The sequence below is a fragment of the Lipotes vexillifer genome, unplaced genomic scaffold, assembly GCF_000442215.2.
Source record: "Lipotes vexillifer unplaced genomic scaffold, Lipotes_vexillifer_v1.1 scaffold311, whole genome shotgun sequence".
Taxonomy (NCBI): domain Eukaryota; kingdom Metazoa; phylum Chordata; class Mammalia; order Artiodactyla; family Lipotidae; genus Lipotes; species Lipotes vexillifer.
This window is the reverse complement of record NW_006791012.1, coordinates 7055369-7082615: the sequence shown is the minus strand read 5'-3', so window position 1 is coordinate 7082615 and position 27247 is coordinate 7055369. Positions and strand designations below refer to the sequence as shown.

Here is a 27247-nt window from a genome sequence, read left to right as displayed (position 1 = left end):
GTAAAAATAGGTAAGAATCTTAAAAAAAAGCATCCAGGTTAATTATAGTAAACAAAACCAAAGTGTATTCATAAATGGCTAAATCACCAATTCACAATCAATAGGCCATGTATAAGCTGCTGTTATTGTTTTAAGTTTTTAAAAGAATACAGTTATTGGTATATTAAAAACCTGTATTAACTTATCAAATATAACTTTGGAGTAACCATATTATAACTGAAAGGAACTGTGCCAGTTAGAGAAGTACAATTATGATGCGGGATAAGTGAAGTTTTCAGTATGATTCTATATGTACAGTAGCTATTGAAAGCCCATACATACTGTGTATGAATACATACTGTGTTCACTGGAATGGGAGCAGCAAAATAAATAATTCATTACTCAAATACTGAAAAGAGTGATTAACATTTTCCAATAAAAATCTATACTCAACAAACATGAAACTTAATGGTCATGTGAAATTTTTATGCTGACAATATTTGTTTTGGCTTGACTTCTCATGTATAAGATTTTAAAAAATATATTATTTGTTTCTTGTATATTATGAGTCATAATGGGTGTAATAAATGACCTAGTAATATGAAACAGAAGTTTCCTATCAAAAACAGGTGTCTTCGTTTTGATATCTATTGGTATCACAATGATAGTGACATTTATTACAAACAGCTTGACTTAAAGAAGAAATTATAGACTTAAACAGTAAAATAAATGCATGGCATATCTCAAGCATATATGGACTTAAGAGTCATGAAGACATCTCTCAGGCTAGCAAAACGCTCACCAGTTTGATTATATTAACCACAGCTAAAGAAAGAATGCCCTTCTAACAAATGAGGTTTGTTGACAGGGACACACAGTAAAAGAAGTGTGTGGAGTGTGAAAGAAAACACAGTCAGTCTAGCAAGAGGAAAGGAGCTCTGGCCAAAAGAAATCAAGCTTCCTCCTTTCTTGTGAGAATATCTAGCATGTGGATTTGGAAATGGTCCACACTCTGAATATACCAATACCAGACCAATCTCTCTGGTGCTTTGTTTTTTTTTTTTTAAGATTAACTGTTAATGAAATTGAGTTTGAGAGTCATCTCAATAAAACTAGGGTGTCTAAGTCTCTATCACCTATGAAGCCAACCAATTTTGGATAAGATCAGCCCTGATAATAATATGCAGACAGTGGCTGTTTCCAACAGGAGTGAAAGGAATATTCTATAACCAAAGGTAATAAAAAATACAGTCACTCTAACATGATACGTTCTTCTATCCCAAATATTTTGTTCCTGAAATGAGTCATTTATTCATTAAGAAACTGGCACTTTCAGAGCCTGAAACAAGAATGTGTCAGTGGCAAGTTCCCATTGTCATACATACTGAGAGGACATTCAGTACTGAGAATAATTTGATCACCACAGAAATCTAAAGGCATGAGTACATTTAACTGGACTATTTCAAGAGCCAAGGAAGATCTAAAAACTGATTAAAATACTGATTTAAAAACTTACTGAAATGATCAGGTGATCCCAGAGTTGAAAACACGCAAGTTAAGAACTGAAGCCGCACCTGAACTTCGGCACTATGGCTGTACCTGTATTTAAAAATTCATTAAAATAATTAACTGAGAGATCCTATTTCTTAATTATTTTTAAAGATTTAATGGTCCTAATCTTAAATTATACGAAATAAGTAAAATTCCATTTAATAACATTCATAATTATTAAATATTTTAATTATATCTTTGGTTATACACACAAAAAATGGCCACAAAGCCAAATGTTACATGTGAGATTTATGTTATTTAATATTATAAAAATCTGCAAATTATTAGAACACATACTTTCAAATTAGATAAGCAGATAAGAACTCAACAGTGGAACAAAAGAAATGTCATTTTAAAATTATGCAATATGGGGCTTCCCTGGTGGTGCAGTGGTTAAGAATCCGCCTGCCAATGCAGAGGACACGGGTTCAATCCCTGGTCCGGGAAAATCCCACATGCCGTGGGGCAACTAAGCCCATGCACCACAACTACTGAGCCTGCGCTTTAGAGCCCGCGAGCCACAACTACTGAAGCCCTTGGGCTTAGAGCCTGGGCTCTGCAACAAGAGAAGCCACAGCAATTAGAAGCCCGTGCACCGCAACGAAGACCCAACACAGCCAAAAAGAAATAAAATAAATTAATTAAAAATTATGCAATATGTACATAAATTAGAATAGCTAATAAAAAATATTTCCATCTAGAAATTGCATGTTTCATTATCATTGTCCCTCCAGGGATAATACTATATTCCTTTAACAAGAAATGTTAATAAAATATCATTTCCATAAATCTAATTCATAAAGAAAACAGTGGATACAAAATGAGCAATTCTGAATGTTATTTCAAATCTAAGTAATTGTAATTCATGTGTACAAAATTCAATGGATAATTTAAGAGTTGCTTTGAAAGCTTGTTAAGTAGGTGATTTCACACGGTACTCTGGGAATTCAGTTTGTAGGCATTTGCAAAGGAACAGCATTTTAAGAAGCAAGTGTTGGTCTGTGGTGGAAGAAGGGTAGGAGATGGGTCTAAAGAGGTAAGCAGGGGCCAAATCACGGCCAGCATGAATGTCAGAAGAGTTTGATACTGTTCTGGACACATAAGGAAGTCACTGAAGGGTGTTGGGGAAAGAAAGGTAGTAATGATCAGGTTTGCATTTTAGGATTCCTTTAGCAACTCCATGAACTGCATATTGAACTGTGACTGTGGTATCACAATATTCTAGTTCCCACAAGCACCTGAGTACCCAATCAATGAGACTAAATCAATCATGAGTTCTTATCTCTATGTTACAAATCAGCTGTGGAGGAACTGCCCAAATTACCTTGCCAATAAAAGGCAGCAGCCAGTCTAGGCCATGATCTATATCCCAATTTGCAGAGAGTCATAGAGCCTCTTAAATCAATTTCTTAACATCTTTAAGTAAGTGCAAAATTCTAAAAGCTTCCTAGAGTTAGCTGGTTTCAAAAATTACACTAGATTCGTCATTGAAGTTTCAAGTTAAGGTTTCCTAAAGGTTGAGTTTGCTGGATATATCTTTGCTTCTCTTTACTGTCTCATGTTAACGTTGGAAAAGAAAAGATGAACTTTTGCTTCGTCACTGTTGCAGTGCCCTTCATGAAGATGAAAGTACTTACAGCAAGGTGGCTGGGAACTGGGGGTGGGGGTGGAACCCACAGATTAGAACACTATTCAGATAAAATTCAAGGCCTGCTCTTAATAGTTTTCATCCTTTTACTAAAAGGACAGAGATTTTTGTAGCAGAGACCTTGGAGTACAGGTTCAAACATGAGATCTATCATGTATCATATGCCCTGAGTATCGGGAATGTTGGTCAAAGACATAAAAGGGGAATGATGTCTTCTTGTCCTTTACAAAGTGCCTTTATTTCCTGAATACTTCCTTCCCCTATACTTGCATCCCAGAGTAAGGGACCTATAACCCTAGAAGGCATGGATCCAGTCCCTTTGTCCTCCCTTCTTCGGCTTCCACAGTAGTACCATTGGCTGCACACTTCAAAGGACTCTGCCTGCTCTGTCAGGATCCCATTGGTTGCTGAAATCACCAACCAGGAAATTTCTTGGGATGCAAATCAAAAGTGTTATCAATACTAATAAACTCTCGTGGGCTTGTCCATGGCTCCTGACATTACAGAAAATATAGGACAAAAATAATCTCCCCACGGGCATGAAACTTTAGTGACAAACTGACACCTTAAAAAAAATCTTTCACTTGATAGTCTCAATGTTAACATAGGATTTTCTCTAGCGGCAACTGGATTCAAGAAATATGTAACATGTCCATTTATGAAATGAAATGTTATCTTTAATGCCACAAGAATCTTTTTGTCCTACGTGAAAATCTTAGAACTTGCCTACTATAATCACCACGGAACGTATGTAAAGTAATGTGCCACAAACTCATGAAATCAGTATGCTTTAACAAAGAGCAGCAAATATACAACTCTGTTTTTAGCCTGAAGAATCAAGGGAATTATAACAAAATAGTCTGGACAGCTCTCTGTTCTAAGATTTTATTCTCCTAAAATGTCAGGAAACAAGGCAGACTGGAGGACTGGAAGGATACTCTGGTGTACCCTAGAAAAGTATAAAACTCATCTCCAAAGAGCACATGTTTTTCACCACAGGAACAATGCTTCTTTAAATTAAAAAAAAAGGGGCTTCCCTGGTGGCGCAGTGCTTGAGAGTCCGCCTGCCGATGCAGGAGACGCGGGTTCGTGCCCCGTTTCGGGAAGATCCCACGTGCCGCGGAGCGGCTGGGCCCGTGAGCCACGGCCACTGAGCCTGCGCGTCCGGAGCCTGTGCTCCGCAAATGGGAGAGGCCACAACAGTGAGAGGCCCACATAACGCAAGGAAAAAAAAAAAAAAAAGAAGAAGGAATGCTTCTGTGAGGCTCTGCCTCTCTGCCTCCACTAACAAAGTGAGCAACTTCCCTGTCGTCGATGCTGTCAACAACCAAGCTTCAGATCTGTGTACACTTTTTGGCAATGAATGTTGGACTTTCTCTTTTTGAGCATGACTCATCTATGTCTTCCATGCTCCTCTCTTAAGTTCCCATCCCTGCTCTTTTTTTTTTTGCGGTACACAGGCCTCTCACTGTTGTGGCGTCTCCCGTTGCACAGCACAGGCTCCAGATGCGCAGGCTCAGCGGTCATGGCTCACGGGCCCAGCCGCTCCGCGGCATGTGGGATCTTCCCAGCCCGGGGCACGAACCTGCGTCCCCTGCATCGGCAGGCGGACTCTCAACCACTGCGCCACCAGGGAAGCCCCCCATCCCTGCTCTTTAAGACCACAGGCTGTGGCTCTGGTGGGAGCTTTTTTGCAACTTAAGTGTTTATTTCTCTGTTGACATGTAATTTGAATTCTGCCTCCTAATAATGCTGGTCAGTGTGGTTTTATTCCTGTTCCTTGTTGATCTTAAGGTTTTTATAGAGAATGTATGGAGATACAGAATCAGAAGGCTTTAATCCTCACCACTGCTTGAAGAAGAATAATTAAAGAAGAGACTCTGAAGAACACTTAGAATTTTAAAAGGATTTAAAAAGAATGCATCTTGTATAGAGGTAACTTTGTAAGCCAAGCTGTGGAACAGAGTTAAATTTAAGGAAACATATCAGAAATAATTTGACAGGCTTGAAGAATAGAATGTCTAAAAAAAATCACTGAAAAATAAAACAGGAAAGGTTAGTTGAGTTCAGATTTTTGAGAGCCCAGAATACTAGACTGAATAAAGTAGAATTTATTTTTTATGCAGTAGACAATCTAAATGGGGGTAGGAGGCAAGTTTCTTGTTTATTTTATACCATAGCTTGTTTTAGCCAAGTAACTACAATTTATACATAACCTACTATGTGCCAGATACAGCTTACTAAATTATTGCATTTAATTCTTAAAAAAAACTTATGAGGGGAGCTTCCCTGATGGCTCAGTGGTTAAGAATCCTCCTGCGAATGCAGGGGACACGGGTTCGAGTCCTGGGCTGGGAAGATCCCACATGCCCCAGAGCAACTAAGCCCATGCACCACAACTACTGAGCCTGCGCTCTGGAGCCCATGAGCCACAACTACTGAGCCCACATGCCAAAACTAATGAAGCCCATGCACCTAGAGCCCGTGCTCCGCAACAAGAGAAGCCACTGCAATGAGAAGCCTGCACACCGCAAGGAAGAGTAGCCCCTGTTCGCCGCAACTAGAGAAAGCCTGCTCACAACAACGAAGACCCAATGCAGCCAAAAATTAATTAATTAATTTAAAAAATAAAAACAGGAAAAAACTCATGAGGTAAATAATGGGGATTTATTAGAGCAGTAAGTAACTGAAATAAGGTAAAATCAACAGATTCATAACCTAAATGCAGGTCTGTATGATTCTCAAGCCCATGTGCTTTCTACCAATATCATTAATGCCTTCCTCATTTAATAAGGATACGGAATTAACAAGCATGGGGGAGGCTGAGGGAAGAAAACTGATCCAAATGTTGGTTAAAGAACTGGAACAGTGTTTGTGGGAATGTCAACTTGTGAAAAAAAAACATGGGATATATTTTAGCATTAAGATAATGAGATTAATGACAGTATAATGTGGCACTCAGGAATATGAATTACAGAAAACAGACTGCTTGACTATTAATAAAATGTGTGTTTATAAAATGAATTATAGAAATTCTAGCTCCACTACTTATAAAATCTATAAATTTATAAAAATTTATAACTGTGACCTTGGGCAAATTATTTATCACCTCATAGCTTATACATTCTCATTTTTAAAATGAGAATTCCTACTTCAAATAAGTTGTGTATCTTGAAGTTAATAATACTTAAAAGGTATCTGGCACATAGTAAGCATCAACAAATACTGGCTATTTTTATCACCACTAACATCATTATTCATGTTTGGAAATAAAAGTATACAAAAAGGGCCCCAAGTCTCCAAGTTTTAGGTGACTAGGAGGAGGGTGGTACACTGAAGGGTAGAGTAATCTGGAGAAAGAACTGATTTGTCGGGGGAAAATGTGATTTCATTTTTGGAGGTGAATAAGTATGCTTTAAAGGCCTATGGCTTTTTTTTTTTTTTTTTTTTTTTTTGCGGGACACGGGCCTCTCACTGCTGTAGCCCCTCCCGTTGCGGAGCACAGGCTCCGGATGCGCAGGCTCAGCAGCCATGGCTCATGGGCCTAGCTGCTCCGCGGCATGTGGGATCTTCCCGGACCAGGGCATGAGCCGTGTCCCCTGCATCGGCAGGCGGACTCTCAACCACTGCGCCACCAGGGAAGCCCAAAGGCCTATGCTTTTCTGAACACTTCTACAATCTGATCAATTCTGATCTACATGAAAGTTTTCCATGCGGATATTTTCTCGATAAATACTGTGCCTACTTCTCTTATTTACTGACATGCTGATACTGACACTTAGCTGGTTTCCTAGACTTGACCAACAGTTTCCACCAACTGACTTACAAATAAAATCTTTCTGAATTCTCCAAGCTTCCTTCTAGGCAGGCATCTCCCTATAAGAAGCTTTAAACACAGCTATGCCACTAACACCCCAACTTCTACCAATTCTTATCCAAACTCACTTCAATATATCCAGATATTTTAATGATGAAATATTAACCAGCTATAACATCACAATTCTTAACGTTTTCACATGTCCTAAACTTTCTAATACTAGTATTCAATTATAATAATAAAGGAAAATATTTTAAATTAACTCTACGATAAATATACTTGTTCAGAAGTAAATATTTATAAGCTTTAGAATCAATGCCCTAATACATTAATACAAGGATACTGGTGATTTCTGAAAAAAAAATTTACTTTTGATTCCTGAAAACACTGACTTATGAACAGAACTCAACAGTGAAGATTAATCAACCCCCAAAGTTATATAACCTACATTTTCCTAAGGTTAAAATTATAAAAATAACCTTATAGAATTCAAATTAAAAAAGAAACTTTCGGGCTTCCCTGGTAGCGCAGTGGCTGAGAGTCCGCCTGCCAATGCAGGGGACACAGGTTCTTGCCCTGGTCCGGGAAGATCCCACATGCTGCGGAGCAGCTGGGCCCATGAGCCATGGCTGCTGAGCCTGCGCGTCCGGAGCCCCGCGTACCACAAGAAGAAAACAAAAAAAAACAAAAAAGAAACTTTCTCTTAAAAATTTCATAACTAAAATTTTCATTACATTTATTTATTATATGAAAGAAAAGGAGTAGGAGTAGGAACACTGGAAAATTACCTTTCACAGGAAAGACAATCAACACTTACACATAACTTACGTAGTTAAGGTATACTTACAGTGCATGTTTTTGTCTTCCTTCTCTTACAGCTTGAATATAGTATACCAAATTATCAAAGAAAAGCTTCATCATGTTCAGTTCTTTTTCTGCCCACCTGGACCAATTGAAAGAAGAAATAGTTTTAGAGGCACAAGGTATGAGAATAAATCTATTCTAGAACAGGAAAAAAACTTGTATGTAAAACATTTTCAAAAGCAAAATCTATCAATTATCAAAAACTTACAAGTTCTGTTTATATTTGAATTGTGAAAAGATATAAAGCAGTGCACCTTAATTTTTATGAAGTTAAAGCACCACTGTGTTTTTGTTTTTGTTTTTTTGCGGTACGTGGGCCTCTCACTGTTGCGGCCTCTCCCATTGCGGAGCACAGGCTCCGGACGCGCAAGCTCAGCGGCCACGGCTCACGGGCCTAGCCACTCCGCGGCATGTGGGATCTTCCAGGACCGGGGCAAGAACCCATGTCCCCTGCATCGGCAGGCGGACTCTCAACCACTGCGCCACCAGGGAAGCCCACCACTGTGTTTTAATCGCAAAATACTCAATCTCTGTGAAGGGGATAAAATGTCTGGCAGAATGCTAATTATAAATGACTAATATGAGTTAATACTAAAAAACAGTACAATACAGTCCATGTTAAGGATGGACTGTGTACCTTGGTCATTACTTAGCAGAGTGCGTGGCATACAGAACACATATAATATAAACTAAATGAATCAGTTTGTTTTTTTCTGTCAATAACTGCTTATTTTTTAAAATAACTTATTTTAATCAAATAAATATTCACGTATTAAAGTAAAGTAGAAACAATAGAAGAAAAAAGAAATAGTGATAAACACAATTAGAGATAGCAGGGTCCATAACTAACATAATCTATCTCACACAATAATTATTAGCAATATAACTACTAACATGTAGAAGTACTGAAATTCCAAAACTTCAAATATAATTTACATCATGTTTTTGCTATAGCCTTCTTTTCCAAATAAGTTACTCTTGCATTGCCAATCATTCGCCCGTCTGTTTGCTGGTGACCTGAAGATTTACTAAGATGATCAGAGATAATTTCCAATTTTAAAATATGGGCCGTAAGAGTTTAAGAGAGTACCAAATGCTGAGTGTTACTGCACATAATAGGTTCACACCAAGTGTAAGTTTTTGTTGTTATTGATGCCAACTAATCATAAGAGCTCAGTTCTTTTAAGTGATCTACTTGATAAGATTTAGGATACCAGTCTCATGTTGGAATTAACTGAGCTTATTTATATTTAACTTAAGGAACAAGCTAAAAGGGTTTCAACTCAATATACTTAAGTTCAGGTATACTTGATAAGTAACTGAATATTCGAAGCTTTGCACTTCTATAAGAATGTTATCTTTTGTTACTCCTTAATTCAAACCTCCTCACATGACTACAATACCAACTTACCCAGGTAAGCTGCAAGTGAATCACTTTAATACTTTTGAATTTTGTAATTCAGCCATTTAAAAACCATGGGAAGAGAGTCAATGAAATAAAACTAACGGTACTCTTGTACTTAAAGGATGCTAAATGCTTTCCCCTACTCCTCTGTTTAGTATCTCAAAGAACTTCCTTACACTCACAAATAGAACTGTCACTAGGGTCACCCTGAAATAGTAATCAAAGAAAGAGACTTTCTAAGATGATTTTTAAAAAACAGTAATAGGGCTTCCCTGGTGGCGCAGTGGTTGAGAGTCTGCCTGCCGATGCAGGGGACACGGGTTCGTGGCCCGGTCTGGGAAGATCCCACATGCCGCGGAGCAGCTGGGCCCGTGAGCCATGGCCGCTGTGCCCGCATGTCCGGAGCCTGTGCTCCGCAACGGGAGAGGCCGCAACAGTGAGAGGCCCACGTACCGCAAAAAAAAAAGAAAAAAAAAGAAAAAAAATTTTTTAAAATATTAATAGAGGTTCAGGTTAAACAGATCCCCTATTAAAAGAAAAAAAACCAGCAAGGGCTAACTCAGAAGAACTAACTTCATCTTATTTAGAACTACAGTACAGACTTCTAAGAATTTTAAAAATCATATTCATTTTGAAAGCAAGTATTCCTACTAACTAATCTTAGACTTGAGGAGGAATTAGATAAAACTCCATCCTACTTGACCTCACAAATAAATCCTTCAACAGGTCTAATTTTTCCTAAAATTTAAAGTCTCTGAAATCTCTCCAAAAAGTCTATTTTGAATAAAGCAAATAATACATTCTTAGAGGTTAATAAACTGCGTGTGATAGCCAACTTTCTCTAGAATATTCTCAAACATTAGATCAATATCACATCAAAGTACTATCCTTGAAAGAATTAACATTAATCATAAGTTCTCTATATATGTAAAAGAGTAATAGTGTGGTGTCAAAATTATCCCTAAGGTGATGTAATGTCTAGAACCAACTCCTAGTAATGGGAAAAATTAAAGGCACCTTAGAGTGCTTAATGTGTGGATCTTCTTCAGGAGTCCTTTGCCATGGTCAGATACACTAAAAATCTTTACCTTAAAATTAACGCATTAATTGCTACAATATTTTTCTCAAACTACAATGAGTACAAAGGTCAGACTTCCTGGTGACAGGGATATACATAATCTCCATGGGGCTAAGTGGCAGAGACAGCACTCAGAAATCTAAGCAAACATTTGAATTACACAAAATTCAAATTTTCCTGGTGCAGAATAAAAGCTAGTAAGTTACTCAAAACCTTGTTTGATAATTATGACTGGGAAAAAAATCTTTAAAATGAATAGCTCTGTTTCTTTTATTTACTTACATTGTAATCCAATGTGTATCATAACTGCTCCCAAACTGCTGAAAAGTACCAAACAGTTTTGGAAGAAGACGAAGTGAAATTACTACTGATCTGAAACAGCAAAAACAGGTATTTATAGGATAAAATAATTTTAAATAGTATCAACAATTCTAGATCTTAACAGAAATTCAGCTATTTAAAATCTTAAATGCAAAAAGAGTTAATGAACTTCACATACATTTCTATGCAAACACAAAATTTCTTCCTAAAGTATCAACTTATTATACACTGGGACAAGAAATCCAAGTTTTAAAAAACCAATCCAAGACTTTTAAAGTAAAATACACCATATAAATATTTGAGTATAAAAGCAAGTGAAGAGCATTTAAATATAAATTTTTTTAATGAAAGTATTCTTTAACGAGTCATAGGTGCTTCTGAGGATTTAATCAAGGAAAACAGGAAGCAGCAGCTTGGGTAAATTATCTACAGCAGGGGTTCTCAAAGTTTAGTGTGCACTTAATCCAGCTGGGGGATTTTGTTAAAATGCAAATTCTGATTCAGTAGGTCTGGGGTAGGTTCAGGATTGCATTTCTAACAAGCTCACAAGTGATACTCAAACTGCTGGTTTGTGGACTACAAACAATGTAGAGAACATTTTTCAAACTATATAAATTATCACTTTCTCCCTAATTCTCACTTAATATCATCTCCATCTAAATTGAGAATCACTGCATTATGAGCATGCTAATAATAGAAGCACACCACATACCTCAAGTATAAAAGGGCCAAAAGGCAATAGGAAATCATTCTAAAACCTCAAGAAGATCTGAGCATGTCTATCTTCTGGAAGAAAATGGGGTACAGGGAACATATTGACATGCAAATCCCAGAAGTCCTAATAGGCAAGAAGTTTGCCTGCATGAGCCTTGAAAGAAGTAGGACACACTCTAATAAAGTTACTGAATTTCTTTTATTTTTAAACTTAGGAGCCAATATTGCTTCATGAAAGAATTTTTTAAAAGAGAAAAAGTTGGCACCCTACCCACAAGTATGGAGTACAAATAATTCCTCAAAAATGCCTACTCTTTTTAAGAGTACCAGGTATAGTCGAATACAGGACTACACTTCTGAGTGGGAGGAAAACAGTGGCGAATGCTGAGTAGGAGAAACTACAAAACTTTGTTTCTGAATAAAATCCAAAGTACTTAAATTTGACTACAAAGCCTTGTCTGATCTGTCCCCATTCCTTCTATCAGTCTCAATTTTCCTCCAGTGGCTTTTGTTTTTTTTTTTTTGGGGGGGGGGGGGGCGCGATACGCGGGCCTCTCACTGTTGTGGCCTCTCCTGTTGCAGAGCACAGGCTCTGGACACGCAGGCCCAGCGGCCATGGGTCACAGGCCCAGTCGCTCCGCGGCATGTGGGATCTTCCCGGACCGGAGCACGAACCCATGTCCCTTGCACTGGCAAGTGGACTCTCAACCACTGCACCACCAGGGAAGGCCCCCCATCTCCCTTTTTGCTATTCCTTCAAAACACACGAGCACATTCCTGCCTCAGGGCTTTTCTATTGCCTCTGCGTGGAATGCGCTTTACCTAAATAGCTACCTGAAGGACTTCTTCCCTCACTTTATTAAGGTCTCCTCAACTGTCAACAGAAGGGATGACCCTGACAACTCTATATTAAATAACACCCTTCCATTGCTCTGCGAACCTCTATTATTCTTGACTCCTTCCCAATTTTCCTTCATTCATCACCACCTAATGAATATTCCTTTATTTAATATGTCTACCACTAGAATGTGCTCGATGTGAGCGAAGAGTGTCTTATTCACTAAAAATCCCTGCATATGGTGCATGCTGCGTATATATTTCCTTAAATAACAAACCAGCAAAGAACTTAGAGGCAAGATTTTCAAGGAAGGAGGAAGGCCAACAGTGTTAAATGCTATTACAGTTATGAAGGAAAACGACAGAAAAAATACTACTGGAAGACAAAAGAAACAGCATGTTAGAAGAATGTCAGAGGATCAAAACAACATTAGTATAGATTAAGGAGTATATAGTGGACTTCCCCTGTGGTCCAGTGGTTAACACTCCGTGCTTCCACTTCAGGAGGCACGGGTTTGATCCTGGTGGGAGAAGTTCCACATGCTGCACAGTGTGGCCAATGATAATAATAAGTATATAGTGAAGCAATGAAGACAGTAAATGCCTGATATCCAGTAACTGCAAAGTAAATATTCTTTAAATATTCAAAAACATTTAAAATTTTAGTATATTTTTAAATATTAAAATATTTAATATTTTTCAACAAGTCACACAGAAGTGGTGCTTGGGAAGATAGACCAAGATAGATCAGGGGAAATCAATTTCAATTTTAGATTATTTATCTAAACTCCTTTGTCAAAGTTTCAGAAACATTAGCAGAGTTTTTCCTAAAAATTAAGACATAAAAAACTGGAATGAATATATATATATTAACTTGACTTTAAAAGCATAAAATCAATGAGATATCACAAAGAAAAAAGGACAGAAAAATTTCACCTAAAATCACAAAAGCAAATTCCAAAATTGTTAGCCTAGTGTAATTTCAACAATACTTTTAAAATACAAAGAAACAAAGACTAGAGATACCATATCTCACTAAAGCAAGTCTTATAGTGTGCAGCAGTTATATATTTTCTGAAAATCTTATTACCTCTTTTGCAGTCAATGGTGTTAAGAGTCTAGACTGTTTAAATTTACTTTCCAAATTTTCTACAATAAACATGTTTTCACTTTATAAAATGTAATGTAGAAGCGAGCACATGATGCTTGACATTAGAGAATAGGATGCCAGACATTGAGCAGGTATTGGTTGAGTTGAGTGAATAATGATGTGGTTCATGTAAAAGAACCCAAAACAGGATTGTAGAAATGGGACTCGTCTTACCTCTACTCCTACCTAAGGGGAATGCTTTTCTCCACAATTTATAAGAAAAACACTGAATTATTAATAATTACATCTTACGTGACTAACACAGTTTTTAAAAGTTTTTCCGAAGATTCAGAAAAACTCCAAATTTTTCTCCTCAAAAAAAGATTTCAGGGGCTTCCCTGGTGGCGCAGTGGTTGAGAGTCCGCCTGCCGATGCAGGGGACATGGGTTCGTGCCCCGGTCCGGGAAGATCCCACATGCCGCGAAGCGGCTGGGCCTGTGAGCCATGGCCGCTGGGCCTGCATGTCTGGAGCCTGTGCTCCACAACAGGAGAGGCCACAACAGTGACAGGCCCGTGTACCGCCAAAAAAAAGAGAAAAGTCAACATAGAGAAAATAAAAAGAAACATAAAACCTGTGTAAACTACATAAAAAATTGACATCATCAAGAAGCAGACATCTGTGGGGTTTTTTCGGTCAAATGTCAGGAAAATGGTAAATGAGTTAAGATTTCAGTGGCCCATTTATTTCAACATAAGGAAGAGCTTTCCTATTAATATTAACACCCTTGTACAACATTCCTTTCCTACTGTGATGGCAAACTCAGGGGGAGAGGAATCCTTGGAGCAAGGATTCTTGTGTTCAGAATAGGATTTCTCAAACTCTGATATCAATACTGACACTTCACACAATTCTGTTGTGAAAAGCTGTCCTCTGCATTGAGGGATGTTTAAGCTGCATCCCTAGCCCAAAGTAACATCTCCAATTCCACTCATTAATGTGACAACCCAAAATATCTCCAGATACTGATACTACCTAGGGAGAAAAAAAATCACCCCCATTAAAACCCACTGGTTTAAATGTAAAATAGCTAGCTAGTGGGAAGCAGCTGCATAGCACAGGGAGATCAGCTCGGTGCTTTGTGACTGCCTAGAGGGGTGGGACAGGGCGAGTGGGAGGGAGGTGCAAGAGGGAAGGGATACGGGGATAAAAGTATAAATATAGCTGATTCACTTTGTTATACAGCAGAAACTAAAACAACATTGTAAAGCAATTATACTCCAATAAAGATGTTAAAAAAAACCCCACTAGTTTATCAGGAAACCGGAACAAATAATGTTTAAAAAAATTAATTATTTTTCAGTTTGCATGATAACTTCAGTAAGTTCAGCCGGTATACACTGGATGTGTAGCATATGTCACAGGCTAAAAAATGCCACTATGCTCTAAGTACTGGCATATATGACCAATTAATAATAGGCCTAGCATAATACAGCAACCGTCTGAGTAAATTTTGAGGCCAAAATTAACATCAATATAATAGTTATGTTTACTATGTATCAATAAACCATTAAGTAACTATGATTAGGTACAGGATTGCCCCCAACAAATGAAAAATGCTTCAACTTCAAGTGATTTGGGAGTGAACAAATTAAAGCTTAATAAAAATCCAAAATGACGATTTTCCATTTTATACACAGAATTTTCCTTTTGTCTCTTTTTTTTTGTTTTGTTTTGTTTTGCAGTACGCAGGCCTCTCACTGTTGTGGCCTCTCCCGTTGAGGAGCACAGGCTCCGGATGCGCAGGCTCAGCGGCCATGGCTCACGGGCCCAGCCGCTCCGCGGCCATGTGGGATCTTCCCAGACCTGGGCACGAACCCGTGTCCCCTGCATCGGCAGGCGGACTCTCAACCACTGTACCACCAGGGAAGCCCCCTCTTGTCTCTTTTAAGCTACACTACTAGAAAAATATATGCTCATTATGGAAAAATTAGAAAACAGAAAACCATAAAGAAGAAAAAGTTAACTGATTCCTCCCAGAAATAACCATTCTACAGTCTCACATATTGCTTGCAATCTTTTTAACAAATGGGCCTATGAGTATATGCCCATATCATTATATAATCTTTGAAAACATTTGACTCTTAAAGGCTACATGATATTTCATCTTTCATATAGTTTTCCTTTTTATTGAAGTAACATACATGAAAAAACATGTATAAACCTAAGTGACAATTCAAAATATTAGGAGGTGAACATACCTGTGTAACATGCACCAACATCAAGAAAGAAATCATTACCAGCATCCCAGAAGCCTTGGGATATGCACCCTTTCCAGTCACTAACAACGCAAGAGTAACCATTATCCTATTAAATACAACAGTTTTCCTGATTTTCTTTTTTAATTTATTCATTTATGGCTGCATTGCATCTTCGTTGCTGCACGCAGGCTTTCTCTAGTTGCAGTGAGCAGGGGCTACTCTTTATTGCAGTGCATGGGCTTCTCACTGCGGTGGCTTCTCTTGTAGCGGAGCACTGGCTCTAGGCATGCGGGCTTCAGTAGTTGTGGCTCATGGGCTCTACAGCGCAACGCTCAGCAGTTGTGGCGCACAGGCTTAGTTGCTCTGTGGCATGTGGGATCCTCCCAGACCAGGGCTTGAACCCATGTCCCCTGCATTGGCAGGCGGATTCTTAACCAATGTGCCACCAGGGAAGTCCCAGTTTTCCTGTTTTTAAACTCTGTATAAACAGAGTAATAGAGATATACTTTTTTACATCTGGCTCCTTTCACTCAACATTTTGGCTGTGAGATTCAACCACACTATTCCATGCAGTTGTAGTTCTTTCATTGTTACTACTATATATATACAATTTCATTCAACAAACAGTGCACAATTTAATTTTCCTTCCTATTCTTTTTTTGTCATTTGGATAGCAGTAAAAAGACTAGTTATTTTGAATAATGCTTTTATGAACATTCTTGAATGTGTCTTTTGGTGACCTTCCTTAGCAGTGGAACTGCTGGGCCACAGGATATGCAGATGCACTTTCGGGGAATAAAAATTGATACAACTTAAAAAAGTATTCATTAGCTTCACAAAGACTTTTAAAGGACAATTAACATTTTAGGGACTTCCCTGGTGGCCCAGTGGGTAAGACTCTGCGTTCCCAATGTAGGGGCCCCAGGTTCAATCCCTGGTTGGGGAACTAGATCCTGCATGCATGTCTCAACTAAGTTCGCATGCCACAACTAAGAGTCCGCATGCCACAACAAAGATCTCACGTGCTGTAATGAAGATCCCGCACATAACAACTAAGACCCAGAGCAGCCACAATTAATAAATGATAAATATTTTTAAAAATATTTAAAAGACAAAACATTTTAAAACTAATTTCTATAATACCTATGTAAATGATGAAATATCATTCACCCATTAAAAGCGTTCTTTTTAAAGAATATATGCCAAATGAGGCAACTGATCCACTAACAGGGGTCTATTAGTGGTTTCTTATACCTGCATGAATAAGCAATTTTTCTACTGTGATTGTACCAATTATAGCCCTTTAAAGATCAAAAGAAGAAAATTAAATATTGCACATACTTTTTCTAATTCAATTAGGTAAAAAAATTTTTTGAAGCAGTTAAATATTCAATAAAATTAGACATTTATATTGAGCCTGGGCAGAGGTAAGCTGAAAATATTAATATAATATATTCAATCAGGGGCTTCCCTGGTGGCACAGTGGTTAAGAATACGCCTGCCAATGCAGGAGACACGGGTTGGAGCCCTGGTCCAGGAAGATCCCACATGCCGCGGAGCAACTAAGCCTGTGCACCACAACTACTGAGCCTTTGCTCTAGAGCTCACGAGCCACAACTACTGAGCCCATGTGCCGCATCTACTGAAGCCCACACACTATAGAGCCCATGTTCTGCAACAAGAGAAGCCACCACAATGAGAAGCCCATGCACCACAACGAAGAGCAGCCCCCGCTCGCCGCAACTAGAGAAAGCCCACACGCAGCAACAAAGACCCAACACAGCCAAAAATCATAAACAAAAAAGTAAATTAAAAAATATATAAATTCAATTAATAACTGAATTCACTACCTCAGAGAATGGAACAATATTATCAGAGCAGTATAAGGGAAACTGGAGACTGTATCAACAGAACAGAACTGAAAATCAAGAAACTTGTAATTATTTGAGCCCCAATAAGAAGTATATAGCAGAATTCAAACTAGGGAAAAAACACAATGAACCTAATTCTTTGTGCACTACGAAGTCAAAAGATCCACCCAGATGGAAGAACAATGCCATTATCAAAATGTTTATATTTCAGCTTAAGTTTAACTTCACTTATCGTATTTAGCTTCCTTTATATATAACAGTTCAAGAACATTTAAACTGTAATCTGAAAATAGAGTAATCACCACCATGTTCCCAGAATCAAGAAGACAGTATTCCTTTGTCTCTGTTGGAGGCGATCTAATCAAGAGCACCGAAGAAAAGTGCTGAAAAAAGCAAGACTGTGTGATAACATATAAACCCTGTGGGGGGAAACAGCTTAGAACTAATATAAAAACCACAATTACTAAAAAAAAATAGGTTGATAACGGTACATTAAATGCTATGAACCCACCATATCTAGATAAGAATATTGATTATGAATATGATCACTGTATAAAAATTTTAAATTCCTATTTACCTGTTGTTTCCTAAATTTTCAAGGCAACCTTCAATGAATCTCATTCGTATCTGTCTATCCGTAAACCAACATACTAAGGAACAGAGAAGTTTCTCTGCTTCATTTATTAATCCTTCAGAAAGATTAACCTACAAAAAATGTATATACATAAAGTTACTGTTTATACTGAATGCATTTTGCTGTAATTTTGTAGTCTTTTGGGTTTATTAAATAACTTACTGCATCATCATCTTGGACTATATCCCACAACAAAGTGTTTCCTTTCTTGCAAACGTTATCCAAATTAATGTCTGTTACAGCATTACTGCTGAATTGATGTTTATGAACTGTAGGTCCTGAAGGGGAAAAATATAACACACTATAGAGGAATGCAGTTGACTGAAATTGTAAAGTGAACTACAGCATTCAGAAAGTTAACAAATTCAAAGTGAAGTAAAACAATAAATCTCTTCTTACATCACAAGATAAAAATAAGATTAACACAGTTGCTTTATGAACGAGACAGAATAGTACTGTTTAGAGTTTGATACTACTAAAGTAAAATAAGAAAAGTTTTCATAGCCTCTCCACTATTTTTCATAGCCTCCTCACTATTACTAATAAGTATGATTAATGTTTTCCACATGTCAAGAGAACTGTATATAAATATTTGAAACCCAAATTAAACATTAAGAAGAAAATTTAACTGAATTAACTATATAGCCAAGGGACATTCCTCTAAATGACCTTCTGTAAAGTGTCTTATACCTAAAGATTTTTTTAATTGAGATGATTTACTCAAAACATTCAATTAAATTCAAAGCGTCTATTATAATAATTCAAACTTTGAGTGCCAGACTATGAACTCTCCCTAGCTCTGTTATATTAAGCAAAAATGCTTCATTGTCTTTAACAGCTTTACCATGAAATTTCCCTCTTAAACTGTACATGTACATTGATTTCATTAAAATGAGAATTATGCAACCTTCACCATAATTCCGTTTTAGAACACTTTCACCACCCTAAAGCATTCCCTCATACCTAATTACATTTAATCCCTGATCCCATTCCCGAGCCCTAGTCTGTTCTTCCATCCCCATAAATTAGCCTTTTCTAGAAATTTCATATAAATGGAATCATACAATACGTATGTATAGTCTTATGTCTGACTTTGTTCACTTAGCAAAATATCTGAGGTTCATCCATGTTGAAGCACCTATCAGTAGTTCCTTTTAAATACAGAATAATATTCCATTATATGAAAAAAATTGTTTATTTATTTACCAATTACTGAAAATTTGGATAGTTGGCAGTTATTGTCTAATATGAATAATGCTGCCATAACACTGATATAACCAGTCTTTGTATAGACATATGCTTTCTCTTCTTTAGGGTAAATACTTAGAAGTGGAATTGTTGGGTCATAAGGTAAACACGTATGTTTAAAATTTGAAGAAACTGCCATACTGTTTTTCAACACATTGGTATGGTCGCTCTTTTTAATTTTAGCCATTCTAATAGATATGCAGTAGAATCTCATTCTGGTCTTTAATTTTAATTTCCCTAATGACTAATGATGCTAAGCATCTTTTCATGTGCTTATTAGCCATTTGTGTACCTTCTTTGGTGAAATAAATCAATTCCCAATTTTTAATTAAGTTGTCTTACTACTGAGTTGTAAAAGTTCTTATATGGTCTGGATATAAGCCCTTTATTAGATATATGATTTGCAAATATTTCTCCCAGTTTGTAGCTTGACTTTTTAAGTTTGGGGTTTGTTTGGTTTATTTGTTGTGGTATTTACTTTTTAAAATTAATTTTATTAAAATACAATATAAATACATAAGATCCGGAACATTTCTATCACCCCAAAAAGTTCTCTTGTGTCCCTTTACAATCAATCCCCACCACCAATCACTGAGTAGATGTCAATCATTATAAATTACTTTAGGAAATTTTAGAAGTGCATATAAATGATATATAGTATGTATTCTTCTGTCTAGCTTCATTTGCTTAGAATGTTTTTTGATATTCAGTCATGGTGTTGAACGTATCAGTAGCTCTTTCCTTTTTATTCCACTGTGAATATACAACAATTTGTTTATCTAACAGTTAATTCCAGCTGAGGTTCATAAATGAAGCAGTTATGAACATTCAGGTACAAATCTTTTTGTGGACGTATGTTTTCATTTCTCTTGGGTAAATACCTAGAATAGGAATTGCTGGGTCATATGGTAAGTACAAGTTTAACTTTAAAAGAAACTGCTAAAACAGTACTCTAAACTGCCTGTACTATTTTAAGCTCCTTCACAGCAATGTATGAGAGTTGTAGTTGCTCTACATCCTTAGAGTCATTTGATATCATTAAGTCCTTAATTTTTTACCCATCCGAAATGAGTAGAAATATCCAGTTGTAGTTTTAATTTGAATTTCCCAGATGACTGTAGATATTGAACATCTTTTCATGTATTTACTGACCATTTTTATATCTTCATTTATGAAGTAACTAAATTTATTCATACCTGTTGCCCATTTTTAAATTGTATTGTTTGTCTTACCGTGTTGGAAGAGTTCTCTATAGTATTAAATACACAGTAATACAAGGTAGATTTGGAGACCAATAATACGTCTAATATTTTGCTCAATTTCTAACTTCATATAGTAAAAAAACATGTACAATACTGAATAAAAGGAAAACAGGTTAAGAATAGAAGAATGGTGAAAATTTAATAAATACGGTGTAAAATTAAATTGATCTCAATCTTAACCCATTCATTTCTCAACAACCACAATAACAACAAAAATGTCAAAACAGGGAATTCCCTGGCAGTGGTTAGGTCTCTGCGTTCTCACTGCTGAGGGTCTGGGTTCGGTGCCTGGTCAGGGAACTGAGATCCCACGAGCCACGCAGCATGGCCAAAAAAAAGGACAAAAAAAAAAAAAGTCAAAATAACCTTATCTAGATTATACGCAAGTAACAGTTGAAATCAGAAAGTTGTTGCCAAGATCCACAAATTGCATCTCCAAGTCTGATCGTGGCTTTAAAAGCATAAACCTAATCTATCTGGTTTACTTAGTTTATAATTTACTGGCATCCCAAAACCCATGTCCTAGGCTACTAAGTACCGATGGTATGTAACCAAGCAAGAGGTTGGATGTGGACCTTTAAATTGCCAATTATAGAACTGTTTTCCCTCTTAATTTTTCTCCCTTTCCTCCTTTATCTCCTACTATTCTTTAACCTCTTCTAACCTCTATTCTTTGGAGTTTGGTCATGTCCTATCATCTTTTTAAGACTGATTTAGAGTGATTAGAACCATCATTTTTTGAACATTTTCATCATCCCAGATGAAAGAAACACCTCACCCTTTAGCAGTCACCCCTCCTCTTATTTCTCCCAATCCTCACTAGCCACAGGGAACCACTAATCTATACTTTCTATCTCTACAGATTTGCCTATCTTAGTCCTTTTATATAAATGGAATCATACAACATGTGATTCTGTGTAATCTCCTACTTTTAAGTCCTAAAATTCCTGAATATAAAATCTAATACAGCCATATATTTTCTCAAATACAAAGCTATAATTTTTATACATATTATTTTTTATTTCTTTTCCTTGTTAAATATCTCTTGCTGGAACTGCAGCCTTCATATTCATGATGGAGTATTCATAATAATTTCATTTCCTTGGGGAAAAAAACTATAATATGAAAATTATTTGTCAAAAACATTGAAGTAACAAAACATTGACTGTTGATTCCTTTTAACAATGTGTTATATAAATTATTCCTATTTTAAATAAAGGAATATATTTTACTTACTACAGAACCTTACCTTGACTAAGATGTTCATGGTAAATAGATGCTAAATTGGGAAGATGTTGTTGGAGATGAGATGTTAGCTCTGCATGTGAATTAATCTGAACTAGCTCCTCTTCACACCCAGATTCTTCACCATCAAAATCAGCCATATTTTTTTCTGATTTTGCACTGACCTGGGAGCTGCTGCAACTGACATCATCTGCACTTAGCATATCATCAACCATATGACTGTAACACAGAGAGGAGTACAAAGTTAGCAATTACAAATTTAAACACACATTGTGAATCACAAAAAAATATCTCTCAAAACATTTGGCACAAGTTACAACCCACTCAAGAATAAAGCTACATTTGTTTGTTAACAATATGGAATATTGACAGCTTTACAAAAAATAAAAAGCCCACAAAGTCTGCACTATATATTAATTATACAATATATATCTACATATTATCTGGCTCATCAACACACTTCACTAAAACAACTTCAAAGAGAATAATTTTAGGAAAAACAAAATCAGTAAACTTAACTGTTAGATCATTTTTTTTATAAACTCAAATCTTAAAAGTGAAACCTTAAAATTTATTTACATTTGTTCATCCAACTGCAGAATCAAATCAGATAAGGAAAAAAATTTCAATTTACAGCTGCAATCTAGATGTGGTTAGTATTAACTAAGAGACTTATAACTCAATAAACACCTATTAAACCCTCCCTTCTAAAACATACCATACGGGGTGCTCTAAGGATGTAAAGACAAAATGATAAAAATAACACGAAGAAGAAAAGTTCAGGATTGATTTAGAGACTCACAAATGGTACCCATACACAGAGAATATGGAAATGGCTAACATAAAAAAAATAAATCATTAGGTCTTTTCAGGTAGAGTGTTGGCGTGAACACTATAAGAGATTTACAATGTACCAAACTGAACATATTACCCTCCTCAGTTTTATGAACTAATTGCTTTGTCTTCAGTATGTCCTGGGGAGAACTCTGAATGTGCATTTCTGTAATGTCAGACCATAAACCAGTGGTTCTCAAACAGAAGGCCAAGGGGACATCTGGCAATGTCTAGAGACAATGTTTGGTTATCACAACTTGGGAGATTCCTCTAGTATGTAGGCCTAGAGGCTAGGGATGCTGCTAAACATCCATCCTACAATGCAGAGGGCAGCATTCACACTGCTGTAAATCCAAAACAGAGAATTACCTGGCCCAAAACACCAATACTGCCAAGACTAAGAAACATTACTGTAAACTCATATGGGTTAATGATAAGAAGAAAAAGGCAAAGGAAATAAAGTAGGAATATGTATGGATGTGTAGTTCTCCCAAACAACCATGTTAAATTCTGAAAGGCCTGGCAAACAGTCAGGTTTAAGATAAATCCTGATAAACTACATATCCCTATTTCATCATTAACTCAAATATTACTACTTGCAATGATAGTAATAATAAATAGCAGCTAATATTTATTAAGTTTTTATTATGTGCCAATCATATCAGCCCATGAAATGCTCACAATAAGCCCATGAGATAGGTACTATTGTTCCTATTTTATAGATGAGAAAATGATAGTAAGAACAACTGAGTACCTTGACCAATACTGTAACGCTAGTAAATGACAGAATCACCTACTATTAAACACCATAGGTGTATTTCACAGATAATCAAAAAGCTTTATGCTGAGGCTTTATCCTTACTAATACCCTAAAATTAGAATGTGCATAAAATTTCCCTTTTCATGATCACACTTTAATGGAAGTTTCCACAAGCAATTTACTATCTACTATTAGGCAATTATTACAAGGAGTTGAAGATCTAGATCTGTGTTGTCCAATACAACAGCCACTAGCCACCTGTGGCTACTGCACATGTAAAAAATGGCTGGTCTAAACAAAGATGTTAGGAGTATTAAATATACACAGATTATTGAAGACCTAGTACAAAAAAAAATTTTATTAAAAATTTTACACGGATTACATGTGGATATATGATATTTTGGATATTACTGCTTTAAATAAAATTTATAATTAAAATTAATCTTATCTGTTTCATCTTGCTTTTTAAAATGTGCCCATTAGAAAATTAAAAATTGGGACTTTCCTTGGCGATCCAGTGTTTAAGACTGCATGTCTCCACTGCAGTGGGGCATGGGTTCGATCCCAGGTTGGGGAACTAAGATCCCACAAACTGCAGGGCGTGGCCAAAAATAAATTAATTAATGAGAATTAAAAATTACATACTTATGGCATGCATTTGTAGCTTACATTAATGGCATGCATTTTTAGCTTACATTATATTCCTATCGGACACCACTGATCTAGAATATATCGCAATTGAACAAATACAGGCTATAATTAACTCCCTAACGGAAATGTAAGCTGTTTTATTTTTAGGTAGACTTACCCATCGTGGTGGTGATGATGGTGGTGGTGGTGGTGGTGATGCTGTGGACCAATAAACTGCCGACAATTAAATAATTCATTCCCAATAGTCTCCCCAAGAAAGTCCCCAGTGCGTGTAATACAAGATTCCTGAGATGCTTGTGCTATATGAGCAGCATTCATTTCCCCTGAAATATCATGTTCTGGGTCTTCAGAGTGTGAACAGGCATCTAGCATTCGTATTCGATTATCTACTGATGGCACTGACTCAGTGTTAAAAACCAGGTCCTTTCCTGTTCCATTGCTTGTCCCACTTCTTTCTGATGGACCTTGGGAATCCCCTAAGCAAATGCCTGCTTGACTTTCTAATTTCCTGTTCCGATGATCTGTACCACAACTGCTTTTAGAAGGATTATGACCATGATCGTCATCTTCATCTTCTTCTTTAAGGGCTTCAATATCTGCAATGTCTTCTGACTGTACCTCACTGCCAGGGCTCCCTGCTGACTGGCTTGCATGGCTAGAATTCACCTCATTGCTAGATCCATCACTATGTCCACTACTGCTACCAGGACCACTGCTTCCATCTTCACCACTGTTGGCAGTTTCATCAGAACTTCCCTGCATGGATTCCTATATTTAAAAACAAAGAGACTTAAATAAATATTTAAACTAGTAAGAAAAAAGTAAATGACATTAACACACTGTACTTTTTTAAAAGGCTGCCACAGTCCTGACAAATTTCACTGAATACAAAATGGAATTAAAAACTCAAAGTAAAGAACCTCAATGATACTTAAAAGATAGGAAAGGCCTCAACTGGCATCATGTTTATATTCCCAGTTCAAAGGATAAACATGGCACAAACCCCAAAATCAAAAAATCTCTTTAAAACGGGAGGAAAAAGTATTTTCATACCTCTGTATCTGAAAGTCGCTGCTGCACATGTTTGGTTCTATTAATAAGTTGCTCATCCATTTCAATGTCACTGCCTCCACTTTGATGGGTATCACTGTTATCACTGCTTTGAGGACTGGCTGCAGGTGACCCTATATTAAAATGATGGGGATTTTTTACTTCTAACTTGTGTTAACATGGATCTATCAGAATGTCATAATCCTTTGATTCTTTGATATACCAAAGCTTCATGCTAAGTAGCCAAAAATATAATCTGGAAATATGTTAACATTTGCCAATTATTTCTAAAGAAGATATACATGATTTCAATTAAAAGTCAGGATACTAATGATTTCAGCAAAAAGGGTAAGTAAGATAGATAGATAGTCAGGATTTACATCTCCTATGCAAAATGAACTTTATGAATGTGATACAAATATATTATGTAAAATTAATTAACTCTAGATGATCATCAAAATAAAACTACAAGTCATCTTGCCATACATTTCTAAGACTCAACTTACAAGGTGATGGTGCAGCTCTTCTGAGCTCTTCGTCCTCTGAAGGAAAAGGAAAAAACAGGATGGAAATAATCTAAGTGACTGAATTTCTTTGGGGCACATATCAGTTGTTTTTATTACATAATCAACAAGATATAGGTAGGGAAACCTGCAATAATATAAGTCCCCACCACGTGTCGTAGTACTTGTGGGTGCCTGCACAGGAAAGCCTAAGAAAAGGGTAGTATATGATGTCAGAAAACAAAAAGAGGGGTAAAGCTGATAAAGTTTTAGGAAACCCTAGAAAGTTATACATGTAAAAGCACACATAAAATACCTGGAAAGACAGAAAACTTTGAAGTAGAAAACAAAGAAATAGAAATGTATCATTATGTTCTATTCTCAAAATTATTTCTAAAAGAAATCATATTGACTGTTTGCTAACCAAAAGCCCTAAAGCTTTTATGACATAGTTGTTTTTTTCCTTAAAAGAACACTAATGAAAGAAGATCCAGTAACTACTGAAACGTTATTGCTGTTATTTGAACAGTAAACCAAAAACATGACCTAACCCCAATTTATTAATGTTTTAAGAAAACCAACACCTCCCTTTCCAACTTATTTCAAAATTGAGATTAAACTGAAACTAATTTGCAGAAACTATTTCAAATTTGAATTACAAGCTATGAACAACTTACTTCAAATTACATTATACTTTACTAACCTTTCTTATTTCCAATGGGAAGATTAGTGTTTAGTAAAGATGCAAAAGAACTCTGTTTAGATAGCTGGGCCTTAGCTGCTAGCGCATTATTCCACAATGCTTTAATTAACATCGATGCCAAGTACAGTGTCTTAAAAAAAAAAAAGAGGAGAGGTTGAAATTAGAGGTTTTAGGAAATACTGTAAAAAATTTAATATCCTTTTGCCTAACTGAAATGCCAACAGTAATAAACTACAAGTTAAATCATCTGAATCACAAATAAATTTTCACTTTACAAAAAAAAAAAATATGTTTTGAATGAATTACCTGTTCAGTATGAACACTTGGTTCAAGAGCTGAGACCAGATTAAGAAGATGTCTAAGTGGTACCGGATCCAAATTCTTGATGAGTGAAGGAAATAAGTCATGTATATACCGACTACAGTGTTTCAGCTAGAAAATAAAAGTAGAGACAATAGTCAAAAATAATCACACTACATAAATAACCTGACACCAAAAAAGTTATATAAGTTTAAAAGTGAAGAAGCTGGCTAGTACACTGATGTTTTTTAATATATTAGTAAAGTGTTAATTACCAAATGTCATAAATCGCAGTACATAAAATTGTGAAAATAAAATTCCACTTAAGCAGAACTTCACTTTATCCAAGCAAACCACAAGCATAATTTTTTAACCTCAAGAAGGAAGCCTGCAATAGTCTCTGGAATCCAAGTATAAAAAGGATTCCAATTAAATTTAGGAACATATCGCTAATAGAAAACAAGTTAAATAGTTAATTAAAATGTAGGCAGGGGCTTCCCTGGTGGCGCAGTGGTTGAGAGTCCGTCTGCCGATGCAGGGGACACAGGCTCGCGCCCCCGGGCGGGAAGATCCCACATGCCGCGGAGCAGCTGGGCCCGTGAGCCATGGCCACTGAGCCTGCG

General features: G+C 36.6%; 1 protein-coding gene across 1 annotated transcript in view; it reads right to left on the bottom strand.

Annotated features, from left to right (window-relative positions):
* USP34 (ubiquitin specific peptidase 34) overlaps window positions 1-27247 on the bottom strand; it is a 235931-nt gene that overhangs the window by 110370 nt on the left and 98314 nt on the right. Inside the window, 11 exon segments of the mRNA XM_007464137.1 lie at window positions 1496-1578; window positions 7843-7938; window positions 10625-10714; window positions 18012-18139; window positions 18231-18346; window positions 21828-22042; window positions 24226-24836; window positions 25122-25252; window positions 25625-25660; window positions 26325-26454; window positions 26631-26756. Coding sequence (XP_007464199.1) covers window positions 1496-1578; window positions 7843-7938; window positions 10625-10714; window positions 18012-18139; window positions 18231-18346; window positions 21828-22042; window positions 24226-24836; window positions 25122-25252; window positions 25625-25660; window positions 26325-26454; window positions 26631-26756 — 1762 coding nt within the window.